The sequence below is a fragment of the Acomys minous genome (assembly GCF_964271855.1).
Source record: "Acomys minous genome assembly, chromosome: 11".
Taxonomy (NCBI): domain Eukaryota; kingdom Metazoa; phylum Chordata; class Mammalia; order Rodentia; family Muridae; genus Acomys; species Acomys minous.
Window position 1 is genome coordinate 5,691,587 of NC_140492.1, and position 23,270 is coordinate 5,714,856.

The window sequence follows — 23,270 nt, forward strand, 5'->3', positions numbered from 1 at the left end:
CCAATGCCCAGCAATATAAGTGATGATAGCCGCATCCGGTCTGAGCAGCAAGTTGGTGCCAATGTTGAATTGCTATTGAACAAACAGCAAGGCACTCTTTATCTAAATAATCAGTTGTTCCCCAAACCACAAATAACAACAGGATCTGAGCTCCACTAAATCCGCAAAGAGCAGAGACATCAAGAAGAGACTGAGGCAGGGGATTTTTTTTGTTTTTGTTTGTTTGTTTTTCTTTTCCAGTCCCTCTCTTCTAAACTCTACTCAACTATTTTCTTACACAGCCCTGGGGGAGGGCAGGTGGAGGGCAGGAAGGGCATAGCTCAGAAAGTTTGAAAAAAAAAATTGACATCACTTAAGTCACGTGATTGGCAAGAGCCAATGATGACAGGCTGGGGAAAGGGGAACAGTTAAATTTGTAATTTGGGTTGTGTGAAAACTTCTTTGGGCCTCATAAACAACCACAGAACCACAAGTTGGGTAGACTGGCAGTGTGAGAAGTCTAAGCCGGGCACAGTGGTCAGCAGGCAGGACGCATCGCACTGAATGCAAACCACAGGCTTTCGCAGAGCGGTGAGCAGCTCAGCCCACAGCCTAGGTGGTGCTTTTTTTTTTCTTTCTTTCTTTCTTTTTTTTTTTTTTATCTTTAACAATTTGAATATTTGTTTCTACAACTGTACTTTCCCCCCACTGCACAAGGCCCATGGAGTCCCAGAAGTGTTAAGGTTGTGGGAGGACAAAAGAGACTTAGGGAGCCATGGCAGGAGGTGAGGTCAAACTGAGTGACCTTTCTTGGGCTTTGCTCTTAAGGTGAAAGAAACCGTTGGATCCTTCGCCTTCAGAAGAGGTACATTTGCAAAAGGAACCGATGGCTTCAGACAGCATTTTTGAGTCATTTCCTCCATACCCACAGTGCTTCATGAGGGGTGAGTACGGTGCTTTTTTTTTTTTTTTTTTTTAAATCTGATTTTGCTCAGCTTGAGCACAGACTGAGATGGCAGTCTGTGGACCCTCCTGTGCCTGCCTGATTGGGAGTCCGGGAGCGTAGTCAAACAGAGGCCAATAATTCTGAGGCCACTGGGTTATTTGTTTGTCAGACGCCACGCTGCAGCGATGTTTTAGTAAATGCTTAGTTAAGTTGTTGAAATCTTTGGTCTCTGAGTAAAAGTCGTGTCAAGTGCTCTGGGCTGCTGTCGTTTAAAGTCCTAGAGATTGGAAGGCTGGCACGGAGGATACTCTCCGGGTATTATATGGCTGTCTCTTGTACCCCGAATGACTCTCTCACAGTTATACTGAAGGCAGTAAGCTGTCTGGCCCCGGGCTTGAGCTCAGCCTGCCCTGGGGTTTAGCAGGCTGAGCACTTAGCTGACCAGGTTGCTGGTGCCAGCGGTGTGGGCTGGAGGAGGCGTTCACAGGTATGCCTTGGATCAGCGTGGAGACTTCAGGGCCAAAGTGGCCACTGGGCAGAGGACGGGCTCTGGGCAGACTCATTCTGGGAAGAGTCATCAGCAGAGGCTATGCTGTGGTTTTTCTTTTAGCCTCAATTGCAAAGAGGCAGCCGACATTGCTCAAGAGAGAAAGCCAGCAAACTGTGGCATACACAGTCTCTCTCAAAAAAGAACAACGGAGCCATTTCCTAAGTTCATGTGTTATCACAGTTAAAGTTACTAGATTGCAGGCGTGTGAGTAGGCGCCCTTAGGTCCCCTAAACCTGCCTGCACTATTGCAGCCGACAAAGTTACAAAGGTCTTTTTTTTTTTTTAAGTTACAAAGCTGGAGTTCAGCCAGGAGTGTCCATGTGTGTGTCTGGTGGGTCTTTTATGGTTGATGGGGACAGAGCTAAACAAATAAAAACAATGGCATAAAAAGATCGCGAAGGCATGGCCGTGTGTCAGGACACATGCTCTTTGACCTGGGCCTGCAGCGTGTGGCTTGATGGTTTGGCAGAGCTGAAACTGAGTGGGGTGGGGTGTGGGTGAGGGGGGGAGGGGGGGATGGGAATCATTTGTTTTCTGGATACAAATTCTTGTGTACACCCAATCAGCATGTGTGAATCATTCTTTATTCATACAGCCGAATGTGCCGGGGAATGCGCAGGGCTTGCCAGCTGCTTTGTCAAAACTAACACTATTGAGGATGTCATGGAGCCTCTGTGCCGAAATATGAAAACTTGAGGAAGATGTGTGTGTATGTGCGTGTGTATGTGTGTGTTTGCACATGCGCTTTCAGTTTTAGAGGTGGCATCAGGATTTAAAGAGAAGGAAAAGAAAGCAAGCCGTTAACCAATTCCAAGCTTTAAATTAAAGGGCTCCTGAGAGCTCCCTCCCTTGTTGGCAGCGGAAGAAATTGAGTGAGGTTGACTCATGGGTGTGCGTCACATATCATGCAGTGTCCCGCAGAGGGTTAGGCAGAGACACCAGCCCCTGAGGGCCCCTGGTGACCAGCCACCAACTGCTCGCTGGCTGGCTGCATCCCCTCTGGGCTGCTGACAAGCAAAGGAAGCAATATTTGTAGAAAAATTACTGGCCTGTTCCACTCTCGGTGTGCGCTCCAAACATTTATTGTTTCCTATTTGATGAACTCAGGAAGACGGAAGCAGGAAACTCTGAACATTTCCACTGGGGGGTAGGTTGCACTGCAGCCTGCAGTGCTGGCCTTCGGGGGCCCCACAGTAAAGACAGTTAGAGATGTGGTAACCAGGGAACTCAAACAAGCCTGACACCTGCAACCTGCTTTCCTCTTAGGAGTCTGCTTGCTTTCAAGCAGGCTACCTAGACAGACTGCAGTAAGTTTCCCATGCAAGCATGAAGACCCAAGTTCGAATTCCTAGAAAAGCCAGGTGCAGTGGTGTGTTCTGTCTGTCACCCCAGCACCTGCAGGGAGACTGGAGTTAGAGACAAGGGCTCCCCAGAGGCTCACAGGCCAGCTAGTCTGGAGAGCAAACATAGCCTCAAGCAAGGTGGGGGGTGAAAACCAACTTCTGAGGCTATATCCTCCGGCCTCCACATGCACACGATGATGTGCACGTCTCCACACTCCCCCCATATGAATGTGCACACATGAGCACAGATGCACGAATCATGTACGTACACAGGTTTTTTTTTTTAATCAGCGTAGCTCATCTGAAAAGGCCTCACTTCCTCCTCTGAGGAGGATGGAAGGGATGGAGGGAAAGGGGCCGTCAGAGTCCACAAGCTGATAAATACCACGGACCGTCGGCTGTAGAACCTAAGTGAACCCTTGGCAACTTCCTGCTTAGCATTATTCCATCCGAAGGGCCTGTCAACACAAGGGTTTAAATGGCCTGTGTTGGCTGTCCACGCCGCTCACTCCAGCCAGAACAGTGACAAAACTTTGCTTCTTTTTCATTCCATTTGGGCCCAGTGCCAGAACCCACCCTCTTCACCCCCACGTCCACTCACAGCCTGTCTCCTGCCCGCCCCTCCCCATGCCACACCCTGCCCCTTCACAGGGCTCCCCACAGCTGCTTCTCCTGCCTGTAATTTATGGCTTTGTGTCCCCTCCCCGGCAGCCACTGTGAGCCGTTCTCTCCACATGTTTCCCTCTGGGATGGCACTTTATCAGTCCTGGCAATCCTCACAGGAGGAAACCCGTAACTCATTTTCAGCCTGATACCACTGTGGAAAGGAGGAGAAAACAGAGATGGGGAAGCAAGCGAGCCATTGTTCCCTTTCTCTCGTGAGAGTTGGGCTAGCGCCTGAGACACTGGCACGCAGAAAGAATGCGGTCTACCACAGAGAACGCCTCTCCTCACCTACCACTCCGCCCAGGTCCTTGCTTAGTCTGCCTAAGCAAGAAGGGAAGGCTCGATTGAGACTCCCAGGAACTGTCACACGTGGTTGGCGACATGAAACTCTCAGAACCCCATCTTGGTCCCCTCAGAAGGTACAACGAGTGACACCAAAGAGATGACAGTGGAGGGGGAAAGCACTGCCACATTTTTTTTCTCCTTTTTTTTTTTTCAAAATGCCTCAGGCAGCCTTGCTCTTAGAAGTGGCTTTAGTGCTCTAGGCAACGCCTGAGTGGTGAGATGCCTCAGAGTTCCTAGAACCACGGGTAGAAATCTCAGCAGTGTGCCTCTGTGCCTCGAGTCACTCTGGCAGAGCTGTTCAAAGGGAGTCAAAGAACTGAGGCCGGCTGTGTGTGGCGTGTTTTCCCATAAACACAAATTGACCGCTATTTAAAGGCATGAAGACACTTCCTCTCACACTGCTGAAGACTTAAGGGACTTAAGATGAAACTATGTGTGTGTGGCCCTACCCACCATGCAAAATCTGTTAGTGAGTGATCCTGCTACTGTAACAAAATACCACAGACTTGGTGACTTAAAAAGCAGAAATGTGTTTCCTCATGCTCTGGAAGCCAAAAGTTTGAGGTCGAAGTATCAGCAGCTTTGGGTTTTTCTTTTTTTCTTTTTTTTTTTTTTGTTGTTATTGTTGTTGTTTTGTTTTGTTTTGTGAGGTCTGTCTCATCTGCCTATCTGTTGCTTCTCCTGGCTCCTCGTGTTCTCTCTCTCTCTCTCTCTCTCTCACACACACACACACACACACACACACACACACACAGAGAGAGAGGCTGATCTAGCACTCACTATGTAGCCCAAGATAGCCTTGAATCAAAACAATCTCCCTGTGCAAGCCTCCGGAGCCTTAGACTTGCTGGCGAGATCTACCACACCCTCCTCTTCACCCCCTCTAAGAGGCCATCCGACACAGCAGAGAGCACTCTCATACTTCTTTCTATCTAATTGCTTCTAGAACACTCTGCATCCAATATAGTCGCTTTCTGAGGTACTTGCAATTAAGACTTGAATGTATGGATTTGGGAGTAAGGGGGAACAGCGCAGCCCCTATTGTGGTATCTTTGCAAACCTGCCTCGTTGGGCCCATAAGGAAACCAGAATAAGATGCCTGGCACCAGCATCCCTGAGTACCAGAGAACCAGGCTCTGCCTTCCCTGTGAGAGGAAGCTTCACCCCTGAGGCTGCCCGTGCACTATGAAACTAATTTGTAAAACGCTTTAAAAATGATCTGACCTTGTCCTCATAGCCTTTACCTCACACCCTTTCTGTACACTGGGAAACAATTGACAGTGACCTGGTGGCAGCTTTAAGATGCTCACGCTTAAAGAGCCCATAGCGGTCACCGAAGAGTCCCCCACCTCTGCCCTGCCCACTCCATCAGGGTTGCTCTGTGCTTCAGGCTGGTCCCAAGGACACCTTGCCAGGCCTGGCAAGTGACTGCAGGGCAGGGGCCGGGGACCCTACAGCAGTTCACATATTAAATATGGGACAGGAAGTAGTTAGTGGAAACAGAAAGATGGCTCCCTGGGTAAGCACGTGTCACATGACGATAAAGAGCTGATTTTGAATCCCCAGAACCTACATTAAAAATCCAGTGTTCATGTCCATATTGGTTGTGCTCCTGCTGTGACCTGGGAGATGGGACAGGGGGACAAGTAGCCACGGTTACCTGTGGCCTCCACAGGCATGCCACTGGCACCCCTATGTACACACTCACACAGAGAAACACGGTGTACACAGACACATGGTCACATACACAGGCACGCACAAGGATTAATGTGAATAAATAATAAGCAATGGCTGACTGGATGCTTATCAGAAACAACACCCAAACCTGGAATTAAACAACAAAAAGCCTTCCAGAGCAGTTGAAAGCAACACAAGTCCCTCTGTGTTCTGGAGACAGACCTAAAAGATGGGCTAAGAAAGATGTAACCCTTCGCTGTGAGGCAGCAGAGCCCGGCTGGCTGGTGCTGGGACAGAGCCGGGCCCTGGCTGCTGCACACACAGGCTGGCAGCGAGAAGCCAGGTGACTGCCTGCAGAAAGATAGCGAGGTTATGGACAGCAGCTGCTGGCAGAGGCAGGCAAGGGAGGTTTGAGGCCAGAGTACGCTCAGGCAACACCACGGCACCCTTTCTTTCCTCTCTTTGGCTTCTGTCTAAGCTGAAGAGCTCCCAGGAGCCTCACTTTGCTTTTCTTTGTGTCGTCTTTGTTTGGTTAGCTTACGGTGTTGGTTCTTTTGGAAGGTGGTTTGGTTGGTTGGTTGGTTGGTTGGTTGAGTTTTATTTGCTCATTTGAGACAAGTTCTCACTATGTCACTTGGGCCAGTCTAGAACTCACGGTGTAGACCAGGCTGGCCTGGAACTCACAGAGATCTATCCGCTTCTGTCTCCAAGACTTGGGATTAAACCAGCAGTTCTCTAGCGACTGGTTCAGAGGAATCACCTAAAACCAACTGAAAACACTCATACAGCTATGTAAAATGTTTTAAAATGATATTTACATTATTGTTCATAACAGTTGCAAAATTACACTTATGAAATAGCAAGAAAAATAATCTTATGGCGGGAGGTCACCACAACATGAGAAACTGTTAAAGGGTCATGCAGCATTAGGAAGGTTGAGAACCACTGGATTAAAGTGTGGGCTAGTTGGTCTGGAGAGATGTAAGTGAAAGGGTTGGAGCAAATATGATCAATATAGATTTTATTTTATTCTCAAAGAAGTAATAAAAAAAAATTTAAGGCATGCATCAGTATGCCTGGCTAAGGCTCTATTTTCTTATCTTGGAGTGTGAACCATGAAAGTACCTAATGGCCTGTGGAAGAGCGTAGCTCCTCACATGCAAGCAGTACCAACAGTGGCTAGCTAGCACAGATTCAATTACCTAAGACAGCAGCCAGTGGGTTGGTCAACCTCTGTCCACCCAGGGAAGAAAAGAGCATACAATGCTATGGAGGATGCCAGGAAGGCTCCCTGGAGGAAGTGGCAGAATTCCTGAAAGTAAGGAAGATAGCAGAGGGAAGGGTGGTCCAGCAGAGGCCACGAAGTAGAGCTGCAGGACACCCTATCCTACCCACAGGAGGCTGCGAGCTAGTCAGCCCCTCAGCTGCCATTCGGCATCTACCCTTGTCAGTGCCCACAGGCAGGGAGAGGCAGTGCAGAGCCCACTGAGCCCCTGGACCAGTGCAGCTTCTACAGATGGAGGCCAAGCCTCAGGTCAGGGCACAGGGGAGAGCCGTAGTGCTTTTCTCAGAATCTGGATGCAGCCGTAGGGTCTAGAAGGCTCTTCCAGAGAAAGCCATTTTGCCTGTTGAACCACATGCAGCTTCTCTTGGACTCTTACGACCAGCAGTTTCCTCTTCTTCCTGACATTTGTCATTGACAAGTCCTTGTCAAAGCTCAGAGATAAAGGCGCCTTGGGTTCCTGTCTGGCTGGGGCCAGGCGGAGAGGCCTACACAGGAAACTCAGGCGTTTCTCAGGTAACTTCCCAGTGGCCTAGATGAGTCAATTATGTCGCTCTGTCTACTTTGGGTTCTGCAAAAGGGCTTAGCAACATTCTAGAAGAGCCTGCTGCCCAATGACCAAGTTCCTGTGTGAAATGCTTGAGCCCCCTTAGAAGCCATAAAACGCATGACAGCTTAGTAACATGAGGACAGGATGGTTATTGTTGTTTTAATATTTTTCTTTGGTGTGAAAAGTTTTGTGACATTTCATACATGGATGATATTTTCAGACACTTCAGTAGTTTTCTGTCTCCCAGTTTGCTAGAGAAACTTGCTGAGCCTGCCCTAGTATTCAAACATAGTGTCTACGCCACATCTTTCCCACAGTTCCTGTCCCATCCCCCACTGGCCTTTCCCATTCTGAGGCCCTTTTTCTGCATAAAAGAAGCCCCAAGTCTAGACAAAATGTCTTTTTGACTTTTTTAACCCCACAAAAAATATAACCACAATGCCCCTTTAGATACACAGGGGTGTTTCTAGGCTGGTGATGCAGCAAGGTTTGGAGGGTGCTCGCCTGCCGTGCACAGAGCCCTGGACTCCGTTTCTAACACTTCAGAAACTGGGGAGGGTGGATGCACCCTGTAATCCTAACTTCTAGGAGGTGTAACCAGGTCTTCAAGCCATCCTCAGCACCCCAGAATCTAAGGCTGTCCTGGGATACAGAGACCCCATCTCAGGAAAGGAAAAAAATACAAGAAGAAAAGAAAAGCAAATCCCCTTAGAAGCCATAAAACACATTACAGCTTAGCAACATAAAGAAAAAAAAAGGGGGAAATGTATGTTTTCTTTGAGGTATTTGGAGACCATCATAGCTACAGTCAGGATATGTTATAGTGAAACCCAGGGATACCTCAAATAAAACGGGGTTCTAAACCACCTATTACCTTTAACGACAGACAGGCAAGTTCAGATACTCCTGCTGTGCAGTCTTGTCCTCTCATAGCTCCCTGATCCCATATCCTCTGCCCCCACCTCTCTCCGTTTTCCTTTCTGCTGCCCTGACAACACGGAATGATGCCACAGGGCAATGTCAGAAAGATGAGCACCATCCCTGAGGGTGATTGCCGTGATGGGTCTTATTACAAGAGTACACAACTTGTGCTGGGGTTTCTCAGTGAATGTGTGTCTGCTTCACATAGAGGGAAGGGTGACCACAGTGGCTCGTGGTCTGTGTGTGGAGCCAGCATCCCAGAACTGGCACACAAGGGACAGAAGATGTCCCTGGCTTGGGCTCCACCATGCTGGGCCCAGGATGGAGATGGCTGATCACCGGAGGCCCTGTGTAGGCAGGAAGGAGTCAGCAGGTCTTTGCATCATATGAGGCTGGCCTTTTTTATTCAGAAAAGGAAGCTTCTTTTTAATTTTTACACTTTTTAATTCATATATTTCAATTTATTCCTTGAGAATTTCATGCATATATACAGTGAAATGTAATCATATCCACTCCCCGTTTCCCCTTCCAATTCCACCCATATCTGTCCCTGAGCATACCTCCTCCCAACTTCACTTCTTCTTCTTTTATTGATTGATTGATTGATTGATTTAATGTGTATGCTTCTGTGCTTGAATGTATGTGTGTGATGGGCCCATGCAGCTAGACTTAGTTAGTTGTAACTCATTGTGTGTGTGCTAGGATATGAACTTAAGAGTTCTTAACCACCGAGACATCACTTCAGCCCTTATTGACACTTTTACCAAACCACTGGGTCCAATTTGTGCTACCCAGATGGAGAAACTGGCCAGCCATGGAGTAACTAAAATGACCACGCCCCCAAAGAAGGCCACGCCCTCTTCATTATGCATCAATGGCAAACAGTCCTTCAGTAATGTGTTGGACCTCCTTAGCCCTCCAGAGTCTGTACTGGAATTTTAGTTAGCTAGGTCTTGTGTGGATCTTGTGCGGGCAGCCAAGCACCCGCATCTGTGGTGGCCGCACCATGTCCAGACAAGGACAAGCATTTCGCAGCCCTCCTCTCTGCCTCTTACACTCCCTCTGCTTCCTCCCCTAAGTTCCCTGAGTCTTGTTGGGGCTGTGGGGGATGGGGGAAAGGGAGCTGATAAAAAATGTCCCCTTTAGGCATGAACACTCACTTGTCACTTATTCTCAGCACGTTTTTTTTTTTGAAGTTATGAGTCTCCGTATTAACAGAAGCTTCTTGCCCAGGGTTGGGAGCTGCCCAGGACTATAGATAGAAATGTAAATATTTAGAAGGCAGTTTGACAACATGAGCATTTAGCAAAGGAAGGGAAACTTCTCTATCATGTGGGCCAGCACCATGTTGCAAGCATCTGGCTGGAGAGCCCCGGGGAGGATGGGATTGCACAGCAGAGAACCGGGTGTAGAAGGCGGGAGTGTGAGGACAGTTCAGCATCTGGTGGGTGAGCTCCTGGGCAGGGGGTACCTTCCTATCCTGTATCATTGTTTTCTAGGCTTATTATACTCTGCAAATGTGATTGGCTGTCTGTATCCCCCGGGGTTCCCCACCCATGGATGCAACCAACTACAGAAGGGCAAAATATGGAGGGGGAAAAACTGCATCTGAATTGAATATCAGATTTGATTTTTTTTTTAAATCTGCTTTCCCTAAGCAATACTGTACAGCCTCATTTGCATAGCCTTTACATAGCATTAGATATGAAAGGCATTGAGGGAGGATTTCACATATCTAGAAGGATGTACATAGGCCGTATGCAAATATTACGCCATTGTAAGAGGGACTTTGTCCTCCATGGGGGTGGAGACACTTGGCACCCCTCTTTCTCCCCAGGACACTGAAGAGGAGATGTGTGCACAGAATAGCCAAATACCTCCTTGGTCCTCCTCAGAAGCGGCAGGTGGGTGGGTGCTGGGGAGGCTGTGTATACTTGATCCACTAAGAAAAAGCAGCAGTGGATAGGTTGGGTGAGGAGGGAACTGACCCCCACGGGAAACAAGGCCATAGCAATTTACAGTGTCAAAACTCAAAATCCCCAATTTGTTAGCAACTGGAAGAAAAGGCCTCACATCAGAGCCACTACCTCTGGCCAGGTGCTAACATGTGTCTTAAAGAAATTTATTTTGCTTCTTATAGAATTATTTTCTGTAGAGTTATTTCCTTATCTTCCTTCCTTCTTCTGCCCCCTTCCTCCCTTTCCTCTCCCTGTGGTGCTGGAACGGAGGCCTCAGCCATGCTCGGCCGCTGAAGTAGGTGCACTACACTCAGCAGCGACTCTATTCCTTCACTGGGGGAAACTAAGTCTTCAGTGACTCACTTTAGCTTTACTTTAAGATGTTTTTACCTTTCACAGAAATAAAAAGTAACAGGCAGTAGCCAGAAAAATGCTCTTGTTTTTAGGCTGGCTCTCACTCATGCCTCATATCACTGCACGGGGAAGGTTGGTTCTGCTTGGTAATTGCTGGCCCTGTTGGCTTCCGGAGTCTGGATGCAAAACTCTCTCTACTGAGAGAGTCAATGCCTCATTTAAAGAAAAAGGAGAGGAAAGAAAGAAAGTCCTTATTCGGGTTTCCTCTGAAAGAGGAAATAATATACACCTTTCATTTCATGTTGCTGCCAGACGGGTGCTCATTTTGAAAACTGTTGATCTGCACGCAGCACTGCCCTCCCATTTCCAGCCCCTTAGGTGCCTATTTTTGGACAGGCTTCTTAAAAAAAGCAATGATTCTCCAAGACATTTTAGCTCACCACCCCCACCTCCCCGAAGTCCAATAGAAATAGTCACAGAAACAGAGCTCTTGGTTTCCTCCTTGGGTCTGCTGAGCGTTCTGCTGATCTCAAGACTAGGCTCTATTTGTCCAAACACGAAGGCACATTCTGTTGGTTCTAAGTCAAGCCTCTGCATGTGTGTGAGCCTGAACACTGTGTGCACAGGCAGGCAGAGGTGAGCAGCTCTCTCTCACTGTGTGTGTGTGTGTATGTGTGTGTGTGTGTGTGTGTGTGTGTGTGTGTGTGTGTGTGTGTGTGTGTCCTCCACTTTCCCTTTTCCTCCATGTGTCAGGCTTTCACACCAAGTCTTTGGATATGCACAGTGGGATTCTTGGAAGGAAATTTTCTGAGTGGAAAATGAAATGGTGAGACTGTGCAATAAACCAAACTCTCCAGGAAGCCACCCCAGGAGGCAGCGTTCCCTCCTTCCTTGCACATATGTCATGGTCATTCTAAGGTGAGTATTTATCTGAAGACATGTGAAGGAGGGGCTTCCTTGTGAGAGCTCAGAGAAAAATCTAGAAGATGCAGCCAGACTCAACGTGCTAGATTGGTGTATGTGATAAAGAGCAAAGGATGCCAAGCCCCACCTAGTGGCTCAGGCCTTTCCTCTCAGCTACTTCAGAGGCTGAGGCAGGAGGATTACAAGTTTAGGGCCAGCCTGGGTAATTTAGTGAAATCTTGTCTCAAAATACAAGCAAAAGGAGAAGTAGAGATTAGCTCGGTGATCAAGAGCTACCGTGTATGTGTGAGACCTTGGGTGAGTCACCAAAACTGAAAAGAAAGTGTGTGTGTGTGTGTGTGTGTGTGTGTGTGTGTGTGTGTGTGTGTGTATTCATATGTGTGTAGGTGCCCACATGCCTGTGTGTGGATGAACTGCCAAGGCCACCTCCCCTCATGGGTGAGTTTCTTATAAGCATCCCAGTTTGGCCTGTCACTGAGCAGTGGAGAACACTTACCTTTTCCTGTGAGAAGTTCAGGACATACCTAGCCATCCGTGTTCATTTCCTCACTACAGCTTTGCAATGTACCAAAGAGAACCTGAGTTCACTAAAGGCCTTGGCTCCGCAGCCATGACTTCTGGGAGGGGCTTAGCACCAGCCAGCCCGCAGGTTACCTTCTCTGCCGTCCCTCTCTGCACCTTCCACCCTATCCGTGGGGCCGCATCTCACAGATCCAAATACCTTGCTCCCTGCCACGGCTGAATCCACTCTACCCCACCTTGGGAAAAGACAATTTTTAAACTCTGAGACCACAGCCATGTGTCAAGCCCCTGCAGGAGTCCGGGGAACTCTGAGAACAGGACATGGCCGCACTCTAGGGGGTCAGCTCCCCTCTCTCTCTCCTCCTTGCCTTGCGGCACGGATAGGTGGAAATAACTATGCGGCTGTTGACAGGTATGAACCGAAAGGCCACTTGCTGTTTTGGGAAGATCAGAAAAGATGCTGTCCCCAAATTCCTAGGGAAGAAAGGATGTCAGCAGTGAGTGGTGTTGACCAACATTAGGAGTCTAAAGCAGTGTGCACACCAGCCAAGGAGGCTATGCTTAGCTGTCAATCAAACACACCACCGGTTTTTTTGTTGGTTTTTGGTTTGTTTGTTTGTTTGTTTGTTTGTTTGCCTCCCATTGTCCAAATAAATAAATAAATGTGGAGCCGAATTAGATGAATCTGTCTAAAGTCTAAATGACTGTTTGACATGAAATATAAATCCTGAGACGCCACCCCCACATGGTGACACGTTATGCATATGTGTAGGTTCTGTGTATGCAGTTCCCTGTGTGTAACCTCATGGTAGCTCTGCACAGTTTCATTTGACAGTTGTCACTATTTCACACAGCTGTAACTATGTATTTTCTTAAACTTCTAGAAAAGGAGACAGAATGTTTGGTCAGAATATTTACCTGGAGCCATTGTATTCTGTGGTGGATGGGGGTGGGGTGGGCATGCATACTCATGTGTGAGCAAGAACAGGCCAGGGGACACTGTCAGCTGTGCTTCTTCAGACACACTGCCTGGAGCTTGCTGGGTAGGCAAGGCTGGCCCACCAGGGAGCCGATGTCCATGGCAACTCGGCTTATAAGCGCCGTTACAGTGCCTGGCTTTTCAAATGTGAGTTCTGGGGATTGACCTCAAGTTCTCATAACTACAAGGCAAACACTTAAATTTTTGAGCTGCCTCCCCAGACCCTGGCTAGAGTCATTTTAGGAAACTCAATCAGACCTTATCTGAGGTCTCGTCTGAGTCAGACACTAAAAGTAGGTCCCCTCGGCCTCTGTCTCGTAGAGCTTTGCCGACACTACAGGGGTGTGGCTGATAGAACTCAAGAGTCTAAAGAGTTTGCAGACACCAGTGGTCCTCTGCCTTGGTCAGACGCCAGGACCCTTCGCAGGCCACGCATCTGTGTGCATGTGTATGCTAAGGAACAGTGTGTAAGGGCCCTGGGCCACTGGCATCTTCCTTAGGGCATGATAGACACATGGGTCCTGTGGAGTCCCCATCCCCCATAAACCCAGGATGTACCTGCCTGGCTGCAGTTAGGCAGATTGGTTTGAATGGGCGTCTATCGTGAAACTTAAAGAAACAGGTCTCTGAAGGCAGTCATGGCCGCAGAGAATAGCCTCGCCAAGGCGGATAGCCTCCAGATCTGGGGGCGGGAGGGAAGGATTGAAAAGCAGCAGGTGCTGGTGGAGAAAACTTGAAACGAGACTGCAGTTCCTAGCAGAAATAGATGTGTTCATGGCATGTTTGACCCTCAGCAAAGCCCAGGGCTCCTGAGTCAAGAGGCCAAAAATACCTTCTTTCGGGAGAAATGAAGCTTACCACCACCCCCCCCATACCAACACAGATGCACACAGGCCAGCACTCAAATTGTGCATGCCTTAGGGCATCCTCTGGGACTTTCAGGATGCCCGGCTTGGACAGAGCTTTCTCCATAGGCAGCAGGAGTATGGCTGTTCTCACGTTGCTACCAATCATTGCAAACTGTGAGGCAAGCCCACGGTCTTTGCCCATGCCACTTTTGAGACAACTGTAGAAAGTGCATTATATAATGCACCCCAGATGAAATTGAAAAACGTCAAATATACATTGCAGAGTTTTCCCGCCCTTCCATGGGCATCCCATTTTGAATATAATAACCCTCCCAAGGCTCTGCCTCCCCTTCTGGACTTCCATTTCCTCACCTGAATGCCGTTCCAACCTTCCAGAAGGAACCCAAGTGGATTCCAGTTTTCTGGACCACTAGACCCTCTTCAGTGGGTCTTCTTCAAAGGGAGACAAGAATGGAAACAGAGCTGGCAGGTAGGTGCCTGGGAACGGCTTTGTAGCCAAGATAAAATATATGAGATGGGAGACACACAGATAAGCAAGAGGTAGCAGGCAATTGTGGCGGCTGCCGTGGATGTGAGGCTGGGGAGCCACCTGTTAGCTTCAGAAGGCGGCTTGGTGGTGTTTCCTGGAACCAGACACCTGAGAAGGAGGAAACAGCATGTTAGCATGTTTGTCCCAACCTGTGGTACACTGAGCACCCTTAGCTGAGCCTTGAACCATTTCAACTGAGCATCGGGTAGCAAGCGTTCCTTGAGCACCTTCTAAGCGCAAGGCAAATGCACTTTACAGCATTGAATCGTTGACATGACCCCCGTGAACCGTGCCCTCATGGTAGCACTTCTCTACTGGGGGACGCAGAACATGAGGAAACAAGGGAAATCACCTGGGGTCAGGCTGCAGGGACATGTCGGCCAAGCAGTCATACTACAGAGCCCAATGTCTGCCTGCACAGGGACATGTGGGTTTTAAGAATGTCTCTGTGGGGCTGTGGCTCAGTTGATAAGGTGCTTGCCTAGTGTACATGAAGCCCTGGGTTCAATTCCCAGCACTGTAAAAACTGGGTATTGTAGTACCTGCCTGTAGTCCTGGTACTCAGCAGGAAGATCAGAAGCTCCAGGCTAGCCTGGGCTACATGAAAAACTTGTCTCAAAAGCCAAAACCAAAGCAAGATAAAAATATCTAAGCCAGGTACATGGCACATACCTGTAATCCCAGCACTCAGGGAGACAGTGGCAGGTGGATCTCTGTGAGTTCAAGGCCAGCTTGGTCAACAAAGGGAGTTCAGGACAGCCAAGGCTACACAAAGAAACCCTACCTTGAAAAAAAATCATCTATATGGCACTCAAGGAAGTCAAGCCATTCAGAGCTAAAGGCCTGCCCCGGCTCCTGAATCATGAGTGACAATAAAGATGCTTCTATCAGGATGATGTCCACCATCTTAGGCTGCTTTGGTGTCCCTGGAGGTATTCGGTGGCCTTACTTTCTCACAGTTGGTGTCCATTTGTCCTTTCTCACTGTGTTTGCATGCAGGCTCCTCCCACCACAGCTGCCCTTTGAAGGAGACATTAAGTCTTCCATAACCCTCCCGCAGGGGCCCCATGCTTCCCTGGGCCAGCAGCCCCCAAGCCTGAGTGGCCATCATGGCCCTCTCAGCATCCTGGGACAGTCAGCTGTTCAGTCTTCCATAGCAGGTTGCAGCTTTTATTTGTTAGTCTTTAGATCCCGCAGGCATAGAAAGATATGACATTTTGGACCTCTTTGTGGCCAAAGAGATATCTGATGTGGGTGTTTTCATGTCTATTTTATGTGTCTTTTGAGTTCTGTAACTTGCTGGGTATATCCCATGAAAATCTTAATGAGGAGTTTGTTGCCCACGTCTGACCCTGCAGTTGCATGACCTCAACACAGAGCACTGCTCCAGCTTTAAGTCTGAGATCCTTTCCCACCTCCATCCTAACTCAGGCCGAGACCCAGACCCTGAGGAGTCCACAGCACGCTCCACCACTTAGGCCCTCCTTCAGAAGGCTAGGAGCCTCTGGGAGCCCGCATCCTCATGACCCCGACTCTGACTGTGACCTAAGATCCTAACCAGGGTTTGTGCAGAGGCCCACACCAAACACTCCACATCATTGTTTCTGTGGTTGAAATAAAGACTCGAGCCAGAAGCAGTTGACTCGGCTGTGACAGCAAGAAGTGGCCCTGTGAACAGGACCTTCCCGTCATTACCTGTCAGTCACACAGAAAGCAGAGATATGCCTCCTGTGGGCAGGACGGTGGATTTTGAGCATGGTGGGTCTTTCTCTAGAAACATTTATCACCTCAAATGTCTATACTCCCGCCCCTCCAATACCACAGGGTAGAGCCTCTGGCCATGAGTCATTGGGTTTGAGGTTTGGGTCCTGCTTTCTTCCTTTAGCCTGTGTTTGTATTAAAGGTGCTTCTCATCTCAGTGTCTGCCAGGGACTGCTACACCCGCCCCAGCTCCCTTACCTTCTCTGCTGGCCCCCAGGGGAGGACACAATAGTGCTGAGTCCCCATGCCAGCTCCTGCTGGCTCTGGAGGGACTCCCTGTGAAGATGCCAGACGCTGCCAGCCTCTAATTGTTGCTGTGCAAACATCTTGATGGGAAGAAATTAAAAGGTGCTCAAGCTAATTATTCTCCCATAATAAAAACCAGTAATAAAATAATAAAGCTCCTTTGAGAAGGTCAAGGACCTACTTTGCCAAGCCCAAGGCTCACAGATGGTGCTTCACAACCCTGCTAGGCCTCTGTGCAGTCTTTCTGGATGCCGTGAACACTCCAGGGCTAGGCCAGCCTAGCTCCCCTCCCTCCTGCCTGCCTGCCTTCTTAGTGGCATCTGCTGTTTCCTTCAGTCAAGACTTGGGACCTGCCTGGGAGTTGTCCAACAACCCACAGTGGCAGTCTCTGAGCTGAAAAACTGGAAAGAGACAACAGGTCTGACTCTAAACAAACATGGAGGTTGTGGTGAGCATGTGCTTAGACATGTGCATCCACATGCACGTATGTGCTCGCATATTATCAGCAGGAAGAAGCTGCCCACTGGCATGAACCTCCACCTGCCCCCTTGGCTCTGCTCTTAACTCTTGTAATCAACAAAAAGGAAAGACACATAGTGTGGGGACTGGAATGGAGGGGGAGGGGGAGGTGGCTGGAGGCTGGCTCAGCTTCTGTCTAGAAGAGAGTGCCAGGCTAAAGAGCCTGAGTCATGGCTTTCCAGCCACTCCAGGGTCTTTCTGTTCCTGGACTAATTGGCCTGTATTCCAAACTAGACCTATATGAAAAATCGATGTCTGATGGTTCATCTTCATTGTGAACTTGAGGGAACTTAGAACCACCGTAGAAAGGCACCTCCGGCTGGGTCTATGAGGATGTTTCCAATACTTAGCTAAGGAGGGAGGACCCAGCCTGGGTGTAGGCAGCAAGATATGATGAGTGGGGGTCTCACAGTTAATAAAAGAAGACAGCAAGCTGAGCACCAGCCTCCATCTCTGTCTTCTTCCTGACGGAGGACTCAGGCTCCCGCAGCCATGCCTTCCCTGCCCTGATTACCTCACCCACAAGCTGTGAGCTAAATAAACCCTCCCTCCTCCCTCCCGCCCACCTCCCTCCCTGCCCCCATTCCTCCTTCCCTCTTCCTCCCTCCCTCCCTCCTTCCCTCCTTCTTTTCCTTAAGTTGTTTCTGTCCAGCATTTGTCACAGTAACTAGAAATTTGACTAACACAGTAGAATCACAGAATGAGCTCTAAGAACTAGTCTATTTTCCCCAGGGCTAGAGGACATGTCCGATGTTATCTGCTCCAAAGGGCATTTTGTTTTTAGGGACTAAATATCTGTGGACTGGTGTCTTTTTATTTTAATCCAAACTGGTATTTAATATTGTTCTTTTTAATAGCCAGGGGATGTTTTTACATTGTTTATCATAGCATGCTCGTGTGTGTGTGTGTGTGTGTGTGTGTGTGTGTGTGTGTGTGTGTGTGTCTTAAAGCTTGTGTGCAGAGGTAGGAGGATAACCCATGGGGCTTGGTTCTCTCCTTCCATCACGTCAGTCCTGGGGATCCACCTTGGGTCATCAGGGTTGGCAGCTGACACCTTACCTACTGAGCCATCTTGCTAACCCAAGGCCTTTTCTACAGCAAATGCAACCTTTATGTTTCCTCTCTACAAAGGGGACCGATGGGAGACTGCAAGAGGTTTGATAACAACTTACAGGATAATAACTTTCATTAACTCAGATCCTGCCTAACTTGGCAGCATCAAGAGAAGCTCAGTGGCTACGTGGGAAATCCCTTCAGATGGCAGCACTGCGCCCACATCCTTTGTCCATGCCTCCCAGCTGGTAGGAAGTCCCGTCTGTGGGGCATTGAGCCAGAATGTGTTGCAGGCCTGTGCACACCTTCATTCTGCCTGTTGGGTCCAAAGCAGATGACCTCTGATCTTTCCCAGAGTGCCCTTCATACCCAAATCATCCCCCATTGGCCTGGCCCTTGGCCACTTAGAAGCAGCCACCTCTGCTGACAGCCATGCCCAACTCTGAATGCAAGGCTTGTGTGTCAGGCCTGGAGTCTCAGCTGATCATGAGGTTAAGACTGGAGGGTGGCAAGTTCAGGGTGAGTTAGGGTTAGGGTGGGCCACAGAGTTCAAGGCCTGGGCAACTAAGCAAGACCTTACCCCAAATAAAAGATTTTTATTTAAAAAAGAGTCTGAGGAAGAAGATATGGACTACAAGGTGGTTCAGCAGAGGGAGGAGCCTGTTGCCAAGTGTGAGGAGCCTGTTGCCAAGTGTGAGGACTGGAGTTTGATCCTCAAGGCTCACACGGTAGGAGAGACCTAACTCCCCAAAATTGTCCTTAGATCTGTACACACACACACACACAATTTTTTAAAGGCCTGGAAATGTAGCTCAATGGTAGAGACTTTGCCTCAAGGAGGTGAAGCTCAAGGCTCAAAACTCAAGACCACACACAGGAAGAAAAAAAATCCCACAATGGGTTCTTTGCCCCCAATATGTAGTTCAATGTCTTTTTTTAAACAGTACCATTAACAGATATAAATTGTATAATTGTACGTTCATGGTATACTGCTCTTTTGCTTAGCTTTTGAGAATGTGCACACACACAAATGAGAACAAGCAGTGTTTGTCTTCCTTTGCTGGGCTCATCTAATGTAGCATGACACCTTCCAGGTCCACCCATGTGAAGGATCTTCATTTTGCATGACTTCATAACATGGCATTGTGCAAATATGTTATTTTCTTTACCCACCCCATCTACTGAGGTACCATAGGTAGATAGCTTATCTTGACCATTTGAATATTACATTGGAGAAGTACAAATAGCTCCTGGAGATTTTATTTTCTTTGGTGTGTGTGTGTGTATGTGTATCTGTGTGTACATGTGTGTGTCTGTGTCTGTCTCTCTGTCTGTGAGTATGTCTGTTTGTGTTTCTGTGTGTGTGTGTGTTTGTGTATGTGTGTCTGTCTATCTTGTGTGTCTGTGTTTGTATGTGTCTCTCTGTGTGCCTGTGAGTGTGTCTGTGTGGGTCTCTCTGTATGTCTGGGTTTCTCTGTGTGTCTGTGAGTGTGCCTGTGTGTGTCTCTGTGTGTGTTTCTCTCTTTCTGTGTCTGTGAACGTGTCGGTGCCGTGTGTGTATGCTGGGTGTATTGGTTACTTTCCTCGTTTCTGTAGTGAGGTATCTCACAAGAACAATCTGAGGAGGGAGGGGTGTATTGAGCTCACAGTTCGAGGTGACAGTCCAGCACACTAGAGAAGGCATGGTGCCCAGAGCCTGCGACAGCTGCTCCCATTGCACCCAGATAGGCAGCAGAGAGAGATGTGTGATGGTGCTCTGCTTTGCCGCCTCGCCTCCTTTTTGATCAGGTCAGAACCCTAGCACCTGGGGTGGTGTGCCAGATGGGACTTCTCACCTCATCTAACCCAACCTAGAAAGTCCCTGAGGGACACATCATTACTTCCAGGTGACTCTGGACCTTGTGAAAGTGACGGCAGTGACCATATGACGGGATTACATGCTGGTTCCATTCTTAAGGGACTTCCACACTGTATTCCCTAGTGGCTATGCTCCTTGTGTTCCTACCAAGCACACAGTGGGTCCATTTCCCCATATTTTCACCAGCTCTGAAGTGTCCGGGACATTTAATACTGTCTATCCTTAGGGTCTGGGGGAACCTTTCACTTTACTCTACATTTCCTTGATGCTTAGAGGTGCTGATCAAATTTAAATGCAGGGTTTGGCCATTCATTTGTCTTCTGGGAAATATTTTTCCAAGTCCCCTGCCTATTTTTTAATCAGGTTATTTCTTGCCTTGCTGCTGAGTTGTTGGGTCCCTTGTGTACTGGATATGAAACCCTTAGCAGACGTGATGTCAAATGTGTCCTCTGGCTCAGTGGAAACACCTTCTTACCCTCTGATTGTTTAGTTTCCTGGAAATATTTTCCAATTTGATATAATCTCTCACTTGTCTGTTTTCACTTTGGTCACCCATGCCTTTAGGGTCTTATATGAAACATCTTTGTCCAGACCAATGCCAGGAACCTTCTCTTCTTCTAGGGCATCAGGATGTTTGTACCTGTAGTCCAACTGATGCCAATTCATCTCTTTGCAAGTTTTCACTCTTTTTCCATAAGAGCCTGTCTCAGGCCTGTTCACTCAACTCCTTCTCACCTCTTCAGGTCATATTTAAATAACTTTCCAGAATAAGGTTCCTTATCGGGTTTCTCCTACACCCAGAGAATGTTGTACAGCCATGGTTTATCAATAGGGAGAGGAAGCCATTGTGAGGACAGGGGTGACTTATCAATATCCGGCATTGTCTGTGGTGGTCGCAACTCAGGTGAGGGAGAGGACAGGGGCAATATTAACAATGCAATGAATATGTGAGGTTCAAAGATGCTACAGCACACACAGCGGTTCACAGCACAGCCCCAAACAAGGAATGCCCACGCCCAGACGAGGACAAGGTAGAGAAATCCTGCCACCAGAGTCACAAGAGAAAGCTCTTATCCTTACACTCCTCCTATTTTATTTCCTAGAAAGTAAATGTACACACAAGCATGTGCGTGCATGCTCATGCACACACACACACACACACACACACACACACACACACATTCCACCACTAAAACTGGGAAAGCACCTGGGCACATCTTCAGACCACACCCTAATTCCCCATAAAGCACAGCAGCCACAGAACTTCTGAGGTCTTAGAAATGACGACAGCTGAGGCCTCGGCCCTTTTGCGCCTCATTCTCTGTGGACGGCAGATCCTAGCACTGTTGCGAGAATCTTACTCCCTGTGCCCATACAGAGAAGAGAGCTGCCACCCTAAGTACAGAGTCTGCAGGCTCTCAGAGGGACTTCGACGATCAGAAAAGCAAGAAGATGGATAGAGGACAGGAGAGTTGTGCAGAAAGAGAAAAGTCCTTCAGGACTGACGATCAAAACCTGGAGGGAGAAGATCGGGGGCGGAGAGGGGTCCTAGCTCCAGGGTCGGGAGCGTGGAAGAGCTGTTGAGTGAGAAGAAGCCAAAAGACTCACTTTAGGGAGGAACTAAAGGCTCAAGGGCAGTGGACACAGGGAAGGAAGAGTCAGGGACATCAGGACATTCTCCTGCAGGAAGTAAATTGCGTGGAGGGGCTAGCCCCATGTGGCTTTCTCAAAAGGTCATCGAGTGTCTGTCATGCACCCAACCGAAGCCCATGGTCCTGCTGACTTGAAAATAAACACCCTGAACCTCAAACCAAGACCGCTGCAGGTTAATAATGAAACCCAAGACCACACACCCCATAATGTTAGCCACGTCAGCGTAGAATGGGTTGGGTGTTCCTGTTGCCTTTCCTAAAGTACCTTAGTCTAATCCAGCAGTGACGCAAGCGTGCCTTTAGTCAGCCTCCTCCTACTGGAGCTTGGAGGTGAGCGTTTGAGCTGACCTCTAAGCAGGCAGGAAAGCAGAGAGGCCAGAGAGAGAGAGAGAGAGAGAGAGAGAGAGAGAGGGAGAGGGAGAGAGAGGGAGAGAGAGAGAGAGAGAGAGAGAGAGAGAGAGAGAGAGAGAGAGAGAGAGAAGGAGACCACAGTGGAAGTCCACCATCGGAGAGTGATGGTATAGCGGGAACACCCATCATCTGGTCTATGGAGGGCCCTCCGCAGTCCCTCCCCTTTGCACACGTCTTTCATAACCATATAACGAGGTTCCCGTGAAACCCTCCCCACCCACGACCCCATTCTTCTCCCCAGCCTCCTCTGATCCTGACACCACCTAAGTGCGCCTAACAGTCATGAGCCGCCGTAGATGGGCTGGGTGGCCCATGTGTGTGACTCTATGCTACAAAACGTCCTGCAGTGCCAACGTCAGACAGCTGCCTCCAAGAATTTGCCAGCCAGCCAGAGAGGCAAAGCTTAAACCCCAGACACTCTGGAAACAAAAACTCAGTACGATGCCACCACTCCAGGGATGGCATCTAACAGGCCAGGGCAGCCTGTCCTGTGCTCAGAAGGCCACTTTGTAAGACCTGGGAGTCCTCACCCTGGCGGTATGGAAGAGTCCCTCACAGCAAATTTCCTGAGTCCCAAAGCCCCCCTGAGAATCCCCAAGTCAGGGGGGAGCCCAGACTTCTGCACTTTGCTGCCCTGTCACCGCCAAGGTCTTTGAGTGACAGACTGTAACAAGAAGGCTCAGCTGGTTTTGATGAAGGCAAAAATGGAGTCTGGGAGCAACATCAGGCCTGAGGAGAATGTAGCAAAAAGTGGTTTGTACAGGGAGCGTGTGGTAGGTTTTGTGCTTTCTCCCTGGCGAGGAAGCCTCACACGGTGTGGGGTGTTTCCTGTCCTGCTTTCTCGGTCCTCTTAGGACACCACTAGTTACGTGGAACTCACAACCATACACCTCCACAGTTCACGCCACAAGCCCAGACTTAGTTTGAGAATACATTCAGTCTTGGGCTCTGAAATTCGGACTCTAAATTCTGCACCATTAATACGATGACCCAGTTTCTGCATAACGTGTCTCTGAAAATCCAAAGGCAAGATGACAGACAGGGCTCTGGCTGGGCTGGGGAATCTCTTCATGTCGTTTTGTCATACCCCACCATCTCTTGGCTGATCTATAGTCTCCCCAATCCCTGAAGGTGCTACCAGCTGGGATTTTAAAAAAGCTTTTATTTTTATTATGTCTGTGTGTGTGTGTGTGTGTGTGTGTGTGTGTGTGTGTGTGTGTGTGTGTGTGCATGTGTAGGGGTGTGTATGGATGTGGGGGTGTAGATATGTGTGCTGGTATGTGTGTGTATGTGTATATGTGTCTATGGATGTGTGTGTATTTGTGTGTGTGTGTGTGTGTGTGTGTGTGTGTGTGTGTGTGTGTGTGTGTCTGCAT

At 48.7% G+C, this 23,270-nt stretch overlaps 1 protein-coding gene across 2 annotated transcripts in view; it reads left to right on the plus strand.

Annotated features, from left to right (window-relative positions):
- Positions 1–448: 448 nt before the first annotated feature.
- The window catches only part of RUNX1 (RUNX family transcription factor 1), a 227,722-nt gene continuing 204,900 nt past the window's right edge, over positions 449–23,270 (plus strand). Inside the window, exons 1-2 of one of the 2 annotated variants that reach the window (XM_084801055.1) lie at positions 449–570; positions 808–923. In XM_084801055.1, the coding sequence (XP_084657181.1) occupies positions 866–923 (58 nt within the window). In that variant the 5' untranslated portion in view covers positions 449–570; positions 808–865. Of the gene's footprint in view, positions 571–684; positions 924–23,270 lie in introns of those variants that run through there. The other variant, XM_084801056.1, reaches the window with a different exon arrangement.